Source organism: Rhinatrema bivittatum, chromosome 3 (assembly GCF_901001135.1).
Source record: "Rhinatrema bivittatum chromosome 3, aRhiBiv1.1, whole genome shotgun sequence".
NCBI classification, from domain to species: domain Eukaryota; kingdom Metazoa; phylum Chordata; class Amphibia; order Gymnophiona; family Rhinatrematidae; genus Rhinatrema; species Rhinatrema bivittatum.
In genome coordinates, this window is record NC_042617.1 from 15,546,945 (window position 1) to 15,562,800 (window position 15,856).

Sequence of the window (15,856 nt, forward strand, 5' to 3'; positions counted from 1 at the left end):
CCACTGTCTGGCCACACCTAGCCAAAGTGGCTGAACGATATCTGTCATGTCCACCAACCAGTGTGCCCAGTGAACGTGTCTTTTCAATGACAGGGGATATCATGAGCCCTCACCGCTCAAGGCTGGCACCAGAGTTGATGGAAATGCTAGTGTTTTTGAAAGTAAACCTGCCTTTGCTTGGCTTTCCAAATTTTCCCTGTGAATGGCAAGACGAATGAAAGCTATTCAAAGCCTTGCAGCAGCTCTAATTGCCTCCTATGCTCCAGATAATAAACTGCAGCACATGTTCCTGACATGAATCGCTGTGCCTGACCGTCTACTGTGCAGGCCTTGTGTTCCTACCGGTGTTTGACCTCCATTGCTGCGCCTGTTCATTCCAGGCCTTGTGTTCCCACAAGTGTTTAACTCAATTGCTGTGCCTGTTCATCCAGGCCCTGTGTCCCTAGCTGGGATTGACCTCTGTCCTTGACTGCTGCGCCTGTTCATCCAGGCCTTGTGTCCCTAGCTGGGATTGACCTCTGTCCTCGAATGATGTGCCTGTTCATCCAGGCCTTGTGTTCCCACAAGTGTTTTAACTCAATTGCTGTGCCTGTTCATCCAGGCCTTGTGTCCCTAGCTGGGATTGACCTCTGTCCTCGAATGATGTGCCTGTTCCATCCAGGCCTTGTGTTCCCACAAGTGTTTTAACTCAATTGCTGTGCCTGTTCATCCAGGCCTTGTGTTCCCACAAGTGTTTTAACTCAATTGCTGTGCCTGTTCATCCAGGCCTTGTGTTCCCACAAGTGTTTTAACTCAATTGCTGTGCCTGTTCATCCAGGCCCTGTGTCCCTAGCTGGGATTGACCTCTGTCCTTGACTGCTGCGCCTGTTCATCCAGGCCTTGTGTCCCTAGCTGGGATTGACCTCTGTCCTCGAATGATGTGCCTGTTCATCCAGGCCTTGTGTTCCCACAAGTGTTTTAACTCAATTGCTGTGCCTGTTCATCCAGGCCTTGTGTCCCTAGCTGGGATTGACCTCTGTCCTCGAATGATGTGCCTGTTCCATCCAGGCCTTGTGTTCCCACAAGTGTTTTAACTCAATTGCTGTGCCTGTTCATCCAGGCCTTGTGTTCCCACAAGTGTTTTAACTCAATTGCTGTGCCTGTTCATCCAGGCCTTGTGTCCCTAGCTGGGATTGACCTCTGTCCTCGAATGATGTGCCTGTTCATCCAGGCCTTATGTTCCCACAAGTGTTTTAACTAAATTGTTGTGCCTGTTCATCCAGGTCTTGTGTCCCTAGGTGGGATTGACCTCTGTCCTCGACTGCTGCGCCTGTTCATCCAGGCCTTGTGTCCCTAGGTGGGATTGACCTCTGTCCTCGACTGCTGCGCCTGTTCATCCAGGCCTTGTGTTCCTCTGGGGATAGGGAAATACATACAGTACCTGAGTATAATCAAGTATGAAGTGCTAGAAACGTTTTAAAATAAGAATATAAATACATTAAAAAAAAAAAAATTACTATCCGAGTATCCCTGTTCATCCAGGCCTTGTGTTCCCACAAGTGTTTTAACTAAATTGCTGTGCCTGTTCATCCAGGCCTTGTGTCCCTAGCTGGGATTGACCTCTGTCCTCGACTGCTGCGCCTATTCATCCAGGCCTTGTGTCCCTAGCTGGGATTGACCTCTGTCCTCGAATGATGTGCCTGTTCATCCAGGCCTTGTGTTCCTACTGGTGTTTGACCTCCATTGCTGTGCCTGTTCATCCAGGCCTTGTGTTCCTCTGGGGATAGGGAAATACATACAGTACCTGAGTGTAATCAAGTATGAAGTGCTAGAAACGTTTTAAAATAAGAATATAAAAAAATAAAAAAATTACTATCCGAGTATCCCTGTTCATCCAGGCCTTGTGTTCCTACTGGTGTTTTAACTCAATTGCTGTGCCTGTTCATCCAGGCCTTGTGTTCCTACTGGTGTTTTAACTCAATTGCTGTGCCTGTTCATCCAGGCCTTGTGTCCCTAGCTGGGATTGACCTCTGTCCTCGAATGATGTGCCTGTTCATCCAGGCCTTGTGTTCCCACAGGTGTTTTAACTCCATTGCTGTGCCTGTTCATCCAGGCCTTGTGTCCCTAGCTGGGATTGACCTCTGTCCTTGAATGATGTGCCTGGTCATCCAGGCCTTGTGTTCCTACTGGTGTTTTAACTCCATTGCTGTGCCTGTTCATCCAGGCCTTGTGTTCCCACAAGTGTTTTAACTCAATTGCTGTGCCTGTTCATCCAGGCCTTGTGTTCCCACAAGTGTTTTTTTTTTGTAATTTAAACTTTATTATTTTCTTCAGTAGTTAACCATGAAAATACAAGAAAAATGTGGTACAAATCATCAACCATCTCTCAAATAATTACAAACCATATTTCCATTATTTATATCACATTCCCATAACATGGGGGAAAACAAGAATACCATGTATGAAACAAATTCAATACATATATAATTTCCTAAGTTATGCCCATGACTGGGCATTCTTAGGACAATATCATTCTAAGGAGAGGGAATTTATTCATTTTTCCTGGACATCGTTCTCTGATAGCTGGATTGGATTTTTATCAATCAAAAAAGTTTCCAAATGAGTAGGGTCGGTGAATCCAAATTTCTTCCCTTGATAGGTCACGTAACAAAAACATGGAAACTTTAAAAAGAAGGTTGCCCCAAGGGCGAGCACACGACTTTTCAAAGAAAGGAAATACTTCCTCCTGGCCTGTGTGGCTCGTGCCACATCAGGGAATATTTGGACTTTCTGCCCACAAAATAATATATCTTTACTTCTAAAATATTTTCTAAATAATATGTCTTTGTCCTGTTCAGCCAATAATGAAATAAAAAGGGTTGCCCTATTTGTAATCACATCTAGTGATTCTTCTAGGAAAGTTGATATACCTATACTGTGGGAAGTAGAAACATAGAAACATAGAAACATAGAAATGACGGCAGAAGAAGACCAAACGGCCCATCCAGTCTGCCCAGCAAGCTTCACATTTTTTTCTCATACTTATCTGTTTCTCTTAGCTCTTTGGTTCTATTTCCCTTCCACCCCCACCATTAATGTAGAGAGCAGTGATGGAAGAGCAGTGATGGAACAGTCAATGAACAGTGATGGAAGAGCAGTGATGGAACAGTGAATGAAGTAGCTTCTTCATTCCTCTGTTCTACCATATTTTTTACCACTTTCTTTGGAAAGTAATACATTTTGGACACCTTTGGTATTTCCTCATCCCCATATAATAAAATTTCTTTCAGATATTTTTTAAACATCTCATAGGGTGATAACAAATGAGTTTGGGGAAAATTCAGTATCCTAAGGTTTTTCAATCTATATAGATTTTCAACATGCTCAATCTCTTTATGCATTACTAAACTATCTTTAATAAATACACTTTCTGTATTCTGAATTAATTGCATTTTTGATGTCAAGGTATCTACTTCTTTCTCACACTTAGATATTTTCCTCCCTTGTTCCTCAATTACCACAATATTTCTATTAATCACTGTTGACAATGACTTATTCATTTTCATTATATTACCATCCAATCTCGATATCATCCGCCCTAGATCTAACAGTGTAATATTGTCAGATATTTCATTAGGACTAATATTACTTTCAATTTCAACTGGGAGCTTAATTTCTACGGAATTTATAACATAATCATTATTTTCAGTTCGTGAGATTACTGCTTGTGTTGCCAAGCATAAATCCTCATGAACTGCTCCTACCAGTTCTGGATTCGGTTGCGGTGGAGATCTCTGTCCTTCGCCAGGACTTAAGGAAGCCAAGGATACAGCTTCCACACTGTCCTCAGTTGGCGTTTCCATCCATCTTATCACGTGATGGTCCATCGGGCCAGTGCAATGAAAAGGCACCGGAGACGAAGTTGCGACTTTCGCTTTCCTTTTTCTTCCCATGAGGTAAACAACAAAAGAAATATGCCCCGGACCCCGGACTCCCCCGGACTAAGCCGGACCAAGCCGCGCGCGCCTTTGGCACGCGCGGCTTAGGCGACGCGCCGGCGGCGGCGGGGCGCCGCCCTACCCCCGGTCTTATAGGAGGTAGTCACGCCCAGCTGACGTCACTCGCCGCGACTCAGCTGTTCTCACCGGAGGGATGTCAATTCCGGGTTCCCGGCACCTGGGAGGCCTCAGCAAGCGAACGGCCAACTCCTCTCTCCTTCGCTTGTCGTCCCCCCCCACAAGTGTTTTAACTCAATTGCTGTGCCTGTTCATCCAGGCCTTGTGTCCCTAGCTGGGATTGACCTCTGTCCTCGAATGATGTGCCTGTTCATCCAGGCCTTGTGTTCCCACAGGTGTTTTAACTCCATTGCTGTGCCTGTTCATCCAGGCCTTGTGTCCCTAGCTGGGATTGACCTCTGTCCTCGAATGATGTGCCTGTTCATCCAGGCCTTGTGTTCCCACAAGTGTTTTAACTCAATTGCTGTGCCTGTTCATCCAGGCCTTGTGTTCCCACAAGTGTTTTAACTCAATTGCTGTGCCTGTTCATCCAGGCCTTGTGTCCCTAGCTGGGATTGACCTCTGTCCTCGAATGATGTGCCTGTTCATCCAGGCCTTGTGTTCCCACAAGTGTTTTAACTCAATTGCTGTGCCTGATTCATCCAGGCCTTGTGTCCCTAGCTGGGATTGACCTCTGTCCTCAAATGATGTGCCTGCTCATCCAGGCCTGGATGACTGGAGTAGCAGTATTCTTATTTCTGAGAGATCTTCTTCAATTTCCTTTGTCATCAGCTGAAGTGCATAAGTACAGTCGGAATTCACTAGAAGCCAACGGAATTCACTAGACGCCAACGATATTCACTGGACGCCAATGTAAACACCCGGTACACCCAACTCTAGGGGTGGACCCGTTCCAGGGAGTCCTTCCCTGCACAAAGGAAAGGGAACTCTCTCCTGGACCAGCCTGTCTTTCCCCTATCAAAACCACAGGGACCAGACCAGACTAGACTACCTCCACTCTGCCAGCCTTTCTTGCCCCTATCAGCTTTCTGCCACTCTGCTTTGCTGCCATACACCAGATGACTCATTTAACTCCTTGTGGTGTTCTTGCCACTGTCATGGTTCCTCAGTGTGTTGGTGCTAGTCTATCTTCTTGCTATGTTCCCCCTTCATTGTGCTGTTGGATGTCAATGCCACTTGTCTTGCCGCTTTGCCTGTGGTGCTGCCTTTGATGGTTCATGCATCTGCTATCGGTGCTCTGTTTTGAAGCTGTGGTGTGTTTTTGACATTCTCACTGCTGCTTTGTGCCTCTGTTAAAGCACTCTTGCCACTTCTGGTACCCCTTTGCACCTTTCCAGTGCCTTAGGCTATTCATGCCACTTAGGTGCCACTTTGCCACAGTCTAAGTACCTTGGAGCTCTTTTGTTGTTGTGATGATTGCTCCCCGGAAGTTTCATGACAATTGATAAGAAAACCCCAATTCTGCTGCCAAAAATAGGCTGGAAATCCTTCCCCCATTGACTTTAATGGGAACCGGTCAACTTATGGACAGACCCTCAACTTATGGAATTCTCCATATGTCCATATTGAACGAAATCGACCCTCAATTTCAACTTATCAACTTATCAACGAAAACGTTTTGTCTGCACATCCCTACTAAACACCCATTTATCTGCGGAAATCCCATTGCAAACTGCCCCTTCAAAAAAATCTAGGATAGTTGGCAAATAAAAGTACAGCATATATTCTCTTTTTAAAAACACAGTCCAAATCTTATTTATTTATTTATTTGCTTTTCTATACCGACATTCAATTTGGCATATCACATCAGTTTACATATAACATGATGTCAAAAGGCAAGCCTTATAATGACATAGTACATTGTAACAGAATTAATTAACTAACTTTAGTGAAAAGGATAACTACAGTATCATCGGAAAATGTAGAAATGTAGATAAACCTTTTGTTTGGATACACTCAAGCTTTCTCCACAACCAGCTGCTATCCATTCTTTGTGAATTCCTTTTCTTTTGCAGCTTTTTCCAGGTCATTTTCTTCTTGAGCTTAGGGAAGTGCTCTTTTGAGTTAACTCTTTTGTTGATTTATTTATAGGTGTTTAAAAAATAAGTTCTCTTCTCCCTTTATCAATGTGAAGCTGCTTCTCTTCTCTGTGCTGATGAGTCCAATCTTTCAACCATGCCATGTGTTGGTGCTGCTCTCAGGAAGTGGTTGCTTTCCCAGGATTTCTTAGCATATCATTTTAAAATTTCCTTACCACATTTCTAGTGGAAGCAGCACAATGTGGTTTACAAAAACTGGTTTACAATGATTAAATTACACACAAGAAAGGGGCCAAAACATAACAACACAAAAAGTGATATGAAAAAAAAGTGCCATATGAATACCCATAACCAAATAAAGAACCAAAATTCACTGTCAGGAAAATGTTGTTCAGAGAAGTATTATGAGACTCTCATATAGATTGAGCTAAAAAAAAAAGAGGTCCATATTCAAAAGCATTTAAATGGATAACTCAGAAGCTATCAGGCTAAGTGAAGATTTGGGCACTTAGCTGGCTAAGTGCCCAAATCTGTGTTCCTACTGGTGTTTTAACTCAATTACTGTGCCTGTTCATCCAGGCCTTGTGTTCCCACAAGTGTTTTAACTAAATTGCTCCCTAAGTTATCCGGTATAAGTTATTATACCGGATAACTTAGGGGCATTCCAGGGGCAGTTTGGGACGGAGTTATGTTAGCCTGCTACGTTTGGTCGGATCAAAGAGCTGTCCTAAAGTTAACCAGATAAAGTTAGCCAGCTCCAAAGTTAGCCGGATAACTTTATCTAGCTAACTTTGATATCTGGACAGTGACTGAATATGGACCTCTAGAATCATAAGGCCCCCCTGTAAACTACTCTCTCTGGAATGAAATATTCATTTTCTGTAAACAAAGAAATGTACATATCATATTCTACCTTTCTGAACTACTAAAATTATCTCCTTTTGATAGGTCTTGATAAACTTATGGAAGCTAGTGAATCTGTTGGTATGTTATCTGTGGAGCTGGCAGTTAAGGAGAAAGAGCTAGCAGTAGCATCTTTAAAAGCAGACAAAGTGAGTATCCAAAGTTGCTAAATGAGAATAGAAATACTGTGGTTGGAATTAAGATACTCATCTTCAGATACTATCAGGGTCATTTTCAAAGGAAAATGTAAATGTAACATACTATGATCATTTTCAAAAGCCTATTTACCCAAGTTAGATGCCTTTTGGGATACATTTAATAAAAAGCACGAGTGTATACTTTTGTTTGCGTACCAGGTGCAAACAAAAGTATACCGGATTTCAATAGATACGCGCGTAGCCGCGGGTATCTTTTAAAATCCGGGGTCAGCGCGCGCAAGGGGGTGCACATTTGTGCACCTTGTGAAGCGCCGAGCCCTGGGCGCGTTGCCCGTTCTCTCCGCTTCCCCCCACCTTCCCCCCACCTTCCCCCCACCTTCCCCTCCCTTCCCCTACATAACCCACCCTCCTAGCCCTATCTAACCCCCACCCCACCTTTATCACAAAAGTTACGCCCCCCAGAACGCCCCCGGGCCGGCACCACGCCCTCCCGGAACGCCCCGAACATCGCGCCGCCCCCCGGCACGCCCCACTAGCAAAGCCCCGGGACTTACACGCTCAGTGCGCGCAGGGTTTTTTTTTTAGGGGTTACGTGCGGAACTTATGTGCGTAACCCTTTTAAAATCCGTCCCTTTGTGCAGTGGTATGACATTGGAGCAGTGCTTACAACCCTAACAAGTTATGCTTCCAAGAAGCTAATGAGGTAATCTTCATGGAAACACTATGGTAAAAACCCCAAATTCAGTGAGCATAGGGTAGTTGGATATTTTGGACAATGACTTTGCTAGGTTTTGTGGCTGTGTGGATTTTTGCAAAACTTGGCAGGTGGTCTGGGTGTTGGATTGAATTGGTCTTACAAGAATCATAGAGGAAGATGACAACTGGTTTTGGAACCAAAAAGTTGGAGCTACTTTAGATCATCAGAGGGTCAAGACGTGGTCTTACTGGAACAGCTGCCTTTCGGCAATCAAAAACATGCTAACAAGCCTCAACCTCGTGCTAAATACTAGCAAAACTGAAATCCTCATAATAGCTCCAGACAAGTGCTCTCTATTCAACCCAACTAGTTCCACCCAACTCTCCTTCACATCAATCGACCACACGCCACAAGTAAGAGATCTTGGTGTACTTCTGGACAACCAACTCAACTTCACCAAGTTCATAAACAATACTACCAAAGACTGCTTCTTCAAATTGCAAGTCTTAAAAAAATTAAAACCTCTTCTACACTTCCGAGACTTCCGCTTGGTACTACAATCTATCATCCTCCCTAAACTGGACTATTGCAACTCACTCCTCCTGGGCCTGCCAGCCAACACCATCAAACCACTTCAGATGGTCCAGAACGCGACGGCCAGAATTCTCACTAACACCAAAAAATGGGATCACATCACCCCTATCCTCCAAAATCTTCACTGGCTGCCTATACAATTTAGGATACAATTTAAATCCCTCATGATGATTCACAAGGCTCTTCACAACAACTCCCCCCTCAACCTATCCTTCCAACTACAGCAACACATCTCCAATAGACCAATCAGAAGTGCATTCCAGAACATGCTTCACACCCAGCCAACAAAAATCTCATTGAGGAAACGAGCTCTGTCCACTGCAGGTCCCCATCTTTGGAACCTGCTCCCACCGGACCTCCCCCAAGAACCATGCCTTCCGACATTCAAAAAGAAGCTAAAGACTTGGCTATTCACTCAAGCTTTCCCTGAGAGCTAAAATCTGGTGAAGCGACAGACAATATACCTACCTCTGTACATATGTTCCTGATTTATGGTTCCCAGTTACATTTAATTGAGTTTATGAAAGTTCTCTTTAATAGTTTTCCTGTATACTTGTGTTAATGTATTCTGCCTTGAGGCGACTGTTTTAATGTATTTCCGCCCTGGAGGCGACTGTTCAGTTCCTTGTAAACCGGTGCGATATGTATTCTTTACAGGAACATCGGTATATAAAAATAAAAAATAAATAAATAAATAAAGATGAAGAGAGGTTGCAAAACAATCAAAGTCCTGGATTTCAAAAATACAGACTTTGTTAAAGTGGAGAGGTACCTTGAGGAGTAGCCAGAAGACTGGGTAAAATTGGGTGAAGTGGAACAACAGAGGACCAAATTAAAAAGATCTATTATAAAAACAACAAACCTTTTTGTAAGAAAAGTAAATACAAACAAGAGGAAAATGAATTGATATGGTTCTCCAAAGAGGTGGCTAAAAAATTAAAGGCAAACAGATCAGCATTCAAATAGTACAAGGAAACTCAAAAAGAGGAACACAGGGAAGAAAATATGATGAAGCTGAAAGAAACAAGTGTAGCAAGCTACTATAAATCAGGTTCCTTCCTCCATGATCTTATCATATATTGAAGCTGCACAATGTGGACCGAGCTGCGTCTGGATCTGAGTGATGTGTTTTGGACCTGTCAAAAAGGGGTTTTCAACCCTGTAGAGAGTGTAAACCCTTGTAGCCAAGGTGAAGGAATATAAAAATATGTAAAGACCCCTGTGTGCTCTTCTGTAAATGACAAATGTTCTGCAAGAACCAGCATTCAGCACTCACAGTGTTAACAAGTTGGGAAAAGGGCTACACTGTTTAGCCTGCCCAGAAAACAGCACTACATAGCCAGCAGAGGAGGAAGCCAAAGAAATGCTGGAAGACCTTTTAAGGAAGAAAAGGTACAAATTGGCTGGCTCTGACTGTATGCACGCAGTGTGGATGGCCAGAGTTGGAGCCAGGATCCAGGAAGAGAGGGGTGCATCTGGAAGCCCTGCAATCTGTTCTTCTCCTGAAGAGCTAATCAACAAGAGGGAGAAATAGAAGTCTGTGCTCTGAGAAACAGACAGACGTTTTTGCTTCATAGTTAGCTACATGTATAATCCCAACAAAGGACAGAGGTGCCAGGAGATGAGAAACTTCCTTTCCAGAGATAACCTGGCCCAGGAGCACATAGTTGGACTACCCTCCTAAGAGACTGAGTTAAGTAATTTAAACTTTGCACAGAAAGTATTTTAGCAGAGGAAGGAGAGGGTATATTTCCTTGCCTTTTGTCACAAATTCAGTATCTCATCTTAAATGCTTCAGCCTTTCATCAAAGTCAAGCATAAACTATTGCTGGCAGATACAGACACATAAGATAGGCTGGGACAGAGAAGCTGAAGGACCATGGTCTTTCTGTAAGAGACTGAAATCAGGTCCGCTTTCTGTTTAGAACCAATTCCTGAACATACCCAAATTAGTCCAGACAAATGGGTTTTATTCATCCCTACCGCAGATGGAGGTAGAGAACAAAACTTTGGGCACTGCCACATATACAACAGTGCCACCTGCAGTCCCTCAGTATTTCTCTACCTCCAGCAGATGGTAGAGGTGCTAAACCTGCAGTCCTGATTGATTGAGGAGTGTTCAGGAAAATGTTCTCCCCGAGGTGCAAGGTTCCTGGACAAGGGCCCTCCCTCGGGTTGAGCTGGGCGAACGGGGGGTTGGATACCCCTGCCTAGTTCAGCCCGCATCTCCAAGACCCAGATAGCCAGTGGTCTGGCTCCCTCAGTGGGACCTGAAGTCCCCCTCTGCCAGCCAGAGCACCTTTCAGGGAAGTACCCTACTTTTTATTTTTCTATGGGAACTTGTTGGGTGTCTGTGCCTTTAATTTTTTTGGTTTAAAAAAAAAAAGATCCTGCTTTGCAGCTGAGGCACTGCCTCCTGGTACAGAGCCTCGGTGTTCATCGCGGGCAGGTCCAGAGGTAAGCGGAGGATCGTGGACAGCTGGCAGTGGCGATTTTCCCCTGGGGGGGCGGGGGTTTCCTTGCCATTTTTTGCCGCCTCCGAATGCTGAACTCCACAGCTGTGTTAGCGTGCAGTTTTTTTTCTGCCGGCACAGAGACCGGTCTTTCGCACCGGCGGGATTTGCAGGGGGTAGTGCGCCCTCCTCTGTTCGATTCTTGGCCGTGTGGTGTGCCCCTCCCCCTCGTGGCTCGGCCATGTCTAGTATTGATTAAGCGTTTGCAGGCCTGCTGTTTTAGAATTAAAAAAAAAAAAAAAAGGTAAAATAACTAAAGTGATGGCAGATTTGCAGCAAGGGGAAGCCTGCCGGTCATGTGGGGCTCGGGTGGCCCTTCTTAATGACTTTCTGCTCTGCACAGAGTGTGCAGGAGGGGGGGAGGGGGTATCAGAGCAAAAGTTAAAGCCACGACGACGTGCCAAGGCCGCAGCAGGGGATCTGGGGGCTCAGGAGGGAGTGGCAAATGCTGCCGAGGCGGCACCGGCTAGCAGATCCCATGATGCAGGGGGAACCACACCTCCGTGTGCTCCTAGAACATGACCAGACCCTGCGGATCAAGGGATCTTGGGTCCCAGCAGCCCAAAATGTCCTTCGGGAAACCCAGGGGGGTTTTCACCCGAATTTGTGCTGCTTCTCCATGATGCCTTCCTAGCTAGGCAGGCAGGCATGTGCGGGCGGAAGGCTGGCCACGTGGACTCAGAGAAGCGGAAGCAGGGGCTCCCTAGCGTACCTGGAGCTTTATGTCTACTGCCCTGGGGGGACTACCCGGCGCAAGAGGAGTTGGATTCAGAGGATTCAGAGGACTCCCAGGAGGCGGATGTTCTTTCCTTGGGAGCCGATCAGGATGCGGATCTGATAGGGGACCCTCCACTGGACCCCTTGGATATTAGATTGGATCAGGGGGTAGTGGAAATTCTGGAGGCGGAAGGTGATGATCCACGCGTGATCTGCCTGTTTAAGAGAGAGGAGCTTCGCCCGCTCATTCCCCAAGTGTTAGAGGAATTGGGAGTTAAGCTTACTCTGGAAGATTTGGATGCGGAGGGAGTTAATCCGGTACTGGATGGCCTTCGGAGGGCTCCCAGTGCGTTTCCAATTCCAAAGAAGATCCAGAAACTGATTACCAGGGAGTGGGACTCCCCTGACTAGGGGCTGCAAGTTGGCAGAGCAATGTCCAAGCTGTATCCACTGCTGCAGGAGCATTTGGATGTCCTCAAGGTCCCAAAAGTGGATGTGGCAGTTTCAGTGATTACCAAGAAGACTACCATTCCAGTGGCTGGAGCTTCCACTCTGAAAGATATTCAGGATTGGAAGTTGGAGGTGCATCTCGAGAGCCTTTGAGGTTCTAGGTCTAGGCTTGCGTGCGGCGGACTGTGCAAGTCTCAAACAGCGGGCCTGTTTGTGTTGTTATTCAGAAGCCACAGCAGCAGTCGACCTCTGGTGCTCTGTCCCCGATCCAGGCTGCTCACCTGGAGGTGGGGATTGCCTATGGAGCTGACGCTTTGTATGACCTGGTGTGCGCCATGGCCCGTGGTATGGTGTCGGTGGTGGCTGCTCGATGTCACTTGTGGCTGCGTAATTAATTGGTCGGCTGACCTTTCGTCGAAGTTGCAGCTCTGTAATTTACCTTTTCAGGGAAAGCTGTTGTTCGGTGAAGACCTGGACCGCTTGATGAAATCTCTGGGTGAGACAAAAGGCAATCGGTTGCCGGAAGTTCAGAAGTCAGGTCGCTAGCCCTTTTTCTCTCGGCCTCGTTTTTGGGAGGCCAGACGTTTTTGTCCAGCGAGATCTTCAGGAGGATCTGCACCACGTCAGGCTGTGCAGAGACAGCAGTCCTTTTGGGGAATGGAAGGTCTTCAAGAGGCGGGGCCGCCCAGGGAGCGGGTGGCAATAAGTTCTCCCAATGAGATCCGGCAGATCCACTCTTCGTCTCTGGTAATCGGGGCCAGCTAGCCTGTTTTTACGAGGAGTGGACCAAGATTACATCAGAACGCTGGGTGTTGAGTATGGTGAGTGCAGGTTACGCCTTCGAGTTTCTCGGCCCCTGAGGCTTGCCTTTCTGGAACCGCGTTTTCTTTCCTGAAGGAAACGGATGGCTGTCCAGGAAATGCTTCTTCGGTTAGTAAGTCTGGAGGCGGTGGTACCAGTGCCGGCGTCAGAGCAGGGTCTGGGCCGGTATTCCATCTATTTGTGGTGCCAAAGAAGGAGGGCACTTTTTGGCCTATCCTGGATCTGAAAAAGGTGAACCAGAATTTGACGTTACTGCGCTTCTGGATGGAGACGTTCCAAATATTAATTGCTGCAGTAAGGAGCAGAGAGTACTTGGCGTCTCTGGATCTCACTGAGGCTTATCTCCATATCCCCATCCGGCGGGAACATCAGATGTTCCTCAGGTTCATGGTACTGGGACAGCACTATCAGTTTCAGGCGCTTCCTTTCGGACTGGCCACCGCTCTATGCACCTTCACGAAGGTGATGGTGGTGGTGGCTGCGGCTCTGCGATAGGAGGGATTGTTGGTACGCCCTTACTTGGACGACTGGCTGATCCGGGTGAAGTCTCTAGAAGAGTGTGTACGAACGGTAGATCGAGTGCGGTCCTTCCTGGAATCGCTGGGGTTGGATCATCAATATGCAGAAGAGTCATTTGAAGCCCTCTCAATCCCTCGAGTTCTTGGGGGCCCAATTCAACACTCAGAGGGGCAGAAGATTTCTAACGGACACAGGATGAACAAGATTCAGGAACAAGTTGCTCGTCTCCTGCGACTGTTGATGCCAAAGGTCTGGGATTACATACAGGTCCTAGGCTCAATGGCGTCCACGTTGGAGTTGGTACCATGGGCTTTTGCTCATTTGAGGCCCCTGCAGAGAGCGTTGCTGTCCCGTTGGAGTTCACGGTCGCAGCAGTACTTTCTGTCCCTGTCTCTGACGGAGTCGGCAAGGGACAGTCTAGCCTGGTGGATGATGTGCAGCAACCTGGAGAAGGGAATCCCTCTCGAGGTCCCGAATTGGGTGGTGGTGTCCACAGATGCCAGTCTTCGGGGTTGGGGGGCGGTTTGTCTAGGCAGGTCTGCACAGGGCCTGTTGTTGACAGAGGAGCAGGCATGGTCCATCAATTGACTGGAAACAAGGGCGGTGCGCAGGAATCTGGGGAAGTTTCTCCCCTTGGTCCACCATTGGATGTGTGAGTTTTTTCGGACAACTCGACCACTGTGGCTTACATAAACCACCAGGGGGGAACCAAGTGTCCTACAGTAGCACAGAAGGCTCAACTGTTGTTCGAGTGGGCAGAGCTCCATCTCGATGGGATCACCACTTCACACATGGCAGGAGACGACAACATCCAGGCGGACTATCTCAGCCGGCAACAGTTGGATCCAGGAGAGTGGGAGCTGTCTCTGGAAGCATGGAATGTTTTTTGCAATCGGTGGGGTATTCCTCAGTTTGATCTCATGGCCACGAGCCTCAATGCCAAGATTCTTCAGCCGTCGATGGGGCTCGACACCCTGGTGTGTCCGTGGCCGACCGGCATTCTGCTGTATGTCTTCTCTCCTTGGCCACTGATTGCAAGAATACTCAGACGGATAGAAGCCCATCTGGGGTCCATTGTAGTGATGGCGCCGGAGTCGCCTCGTCGTCCATGGTTCGCAGATCTGCTTCGTCTGGTGGTAGACTGTCCGTTGCGTCTGCACCATTTGCAGAATCTTCTGCGACAGGGGCCCATATTTTCAGATCGGGAGGATCGCTTCTGTCTCGCGGCCTGGCTTTTGAGAGACGGAGATTACACATAAAAGGGTATTCTGAGTCCGTCATTGCCACACTTCTGCAAGCGCGGCATCCTTCTACCTCTTTGGCCTATTCCAGGGAATGGAAAGTCTTTGAGATCTGGTGTGGGCAACAGGGCTTAGAACCTTTTCAGGCTTCTGTTTCCCACATTTTGTCTTTTTTACAGGTGGGCTTATCCAAAGGGTTGGCCCACACTTCTCTTTGTGCCCAGGTTTCGGCCTTAGGTTGTCTCAGAGGTAAGGTGCAGGGGAAGGATCTTTGTGTTGCGTTCGTGCCTGTTCTCGCCCTCGTTCCATTCTCTCTACCTTTGTGGCGACTCCCTTCGGGTCTGACGGACAGATGCTGCCGCGGCTTCTCCTTGCCTCTTTGCCCCGGAATCCCCGGGCTGGCTTGACGCTGCGGATCCGCCATGTTCCTGATGACGTAAGGGCGCACACGCGCACTCCAGACTTCGTTCCAGCAAGGGCGCGAACCTCGGGGCATCCCCCCGTAGTGACGTCATACGCATCCAACTTAAAAGGTCTTTGCTTGCAACTACGAATTGAGTTAGCAAGGACTCCATTTGGACTTTCTTTGGCTGTCCAAGCTACTTGCAACTATGAACTGAGTTAGCAAGGGGAATTCTTTCTCCGCTGCTCTGCCTCTGCAAACTTACCTAGGGGTTCCCGCTCCTCAGGGGCCCCGCTCTCTCTCTTCTTGATTTCAGATTGCTAAGATGGGATCCAGTACTTGCTCCTCGAGGGCCTACGTACCTGAATGCCCAGAAGACGCCTTACTGGAAGCAATCGCAGACTTGAACACTGTGAGTTCTATTACAGATAGGAACTGGTACTCGCTCCACGAGGACCCATGTTCCTAATCTCTGAAGACTCCATTCTGTCTAAGATGTTATCGCAGGTACGGAGATCGTGAATTATTATTGCAGATTGCAGACAGGAACCAGTACTCGCTCTACGAGGGCCCGTGTTCCTAAAACCCTTCACAAACTCTCTCCTATCTCAGAAGCTATCGCATACCTATATCTTGTGAATTACTATTACAGATTGCAGATAGGAACCGGTACTCGCTCCACGAGGGCCTATGTTCCTAAATCCCTCTAAGACTCTCTTCTATTCCAGAAGTCATCTCATACACAGCTATTGTAAGTTCTTATTACAGACTGCCTATAGGAACCAGTACTCACCTACGGCTCCTG

At 47.1% G+C, this 15,856-nt stretch overlaps 1 protein-coding gene across 1 annotated transcript in view; it reads left to right on the plus strand.

The window, feature by feature from the left end:
* Positions 1–15,856, plus strand: part of DNAH8 (dynein axonemal heavy chain 8) — a 1,926,251-nt gene that overhangs the window by 1,448,049 nt on the left and 462,346 nt on the right. Inside the window, 1 exon segment of the mRNA XM_029592920.1 lies at positions 6,983–7,086. Coding sequence (XP_029448780.1) covers positions 6,983–7,086 — 104 coding nt within the window.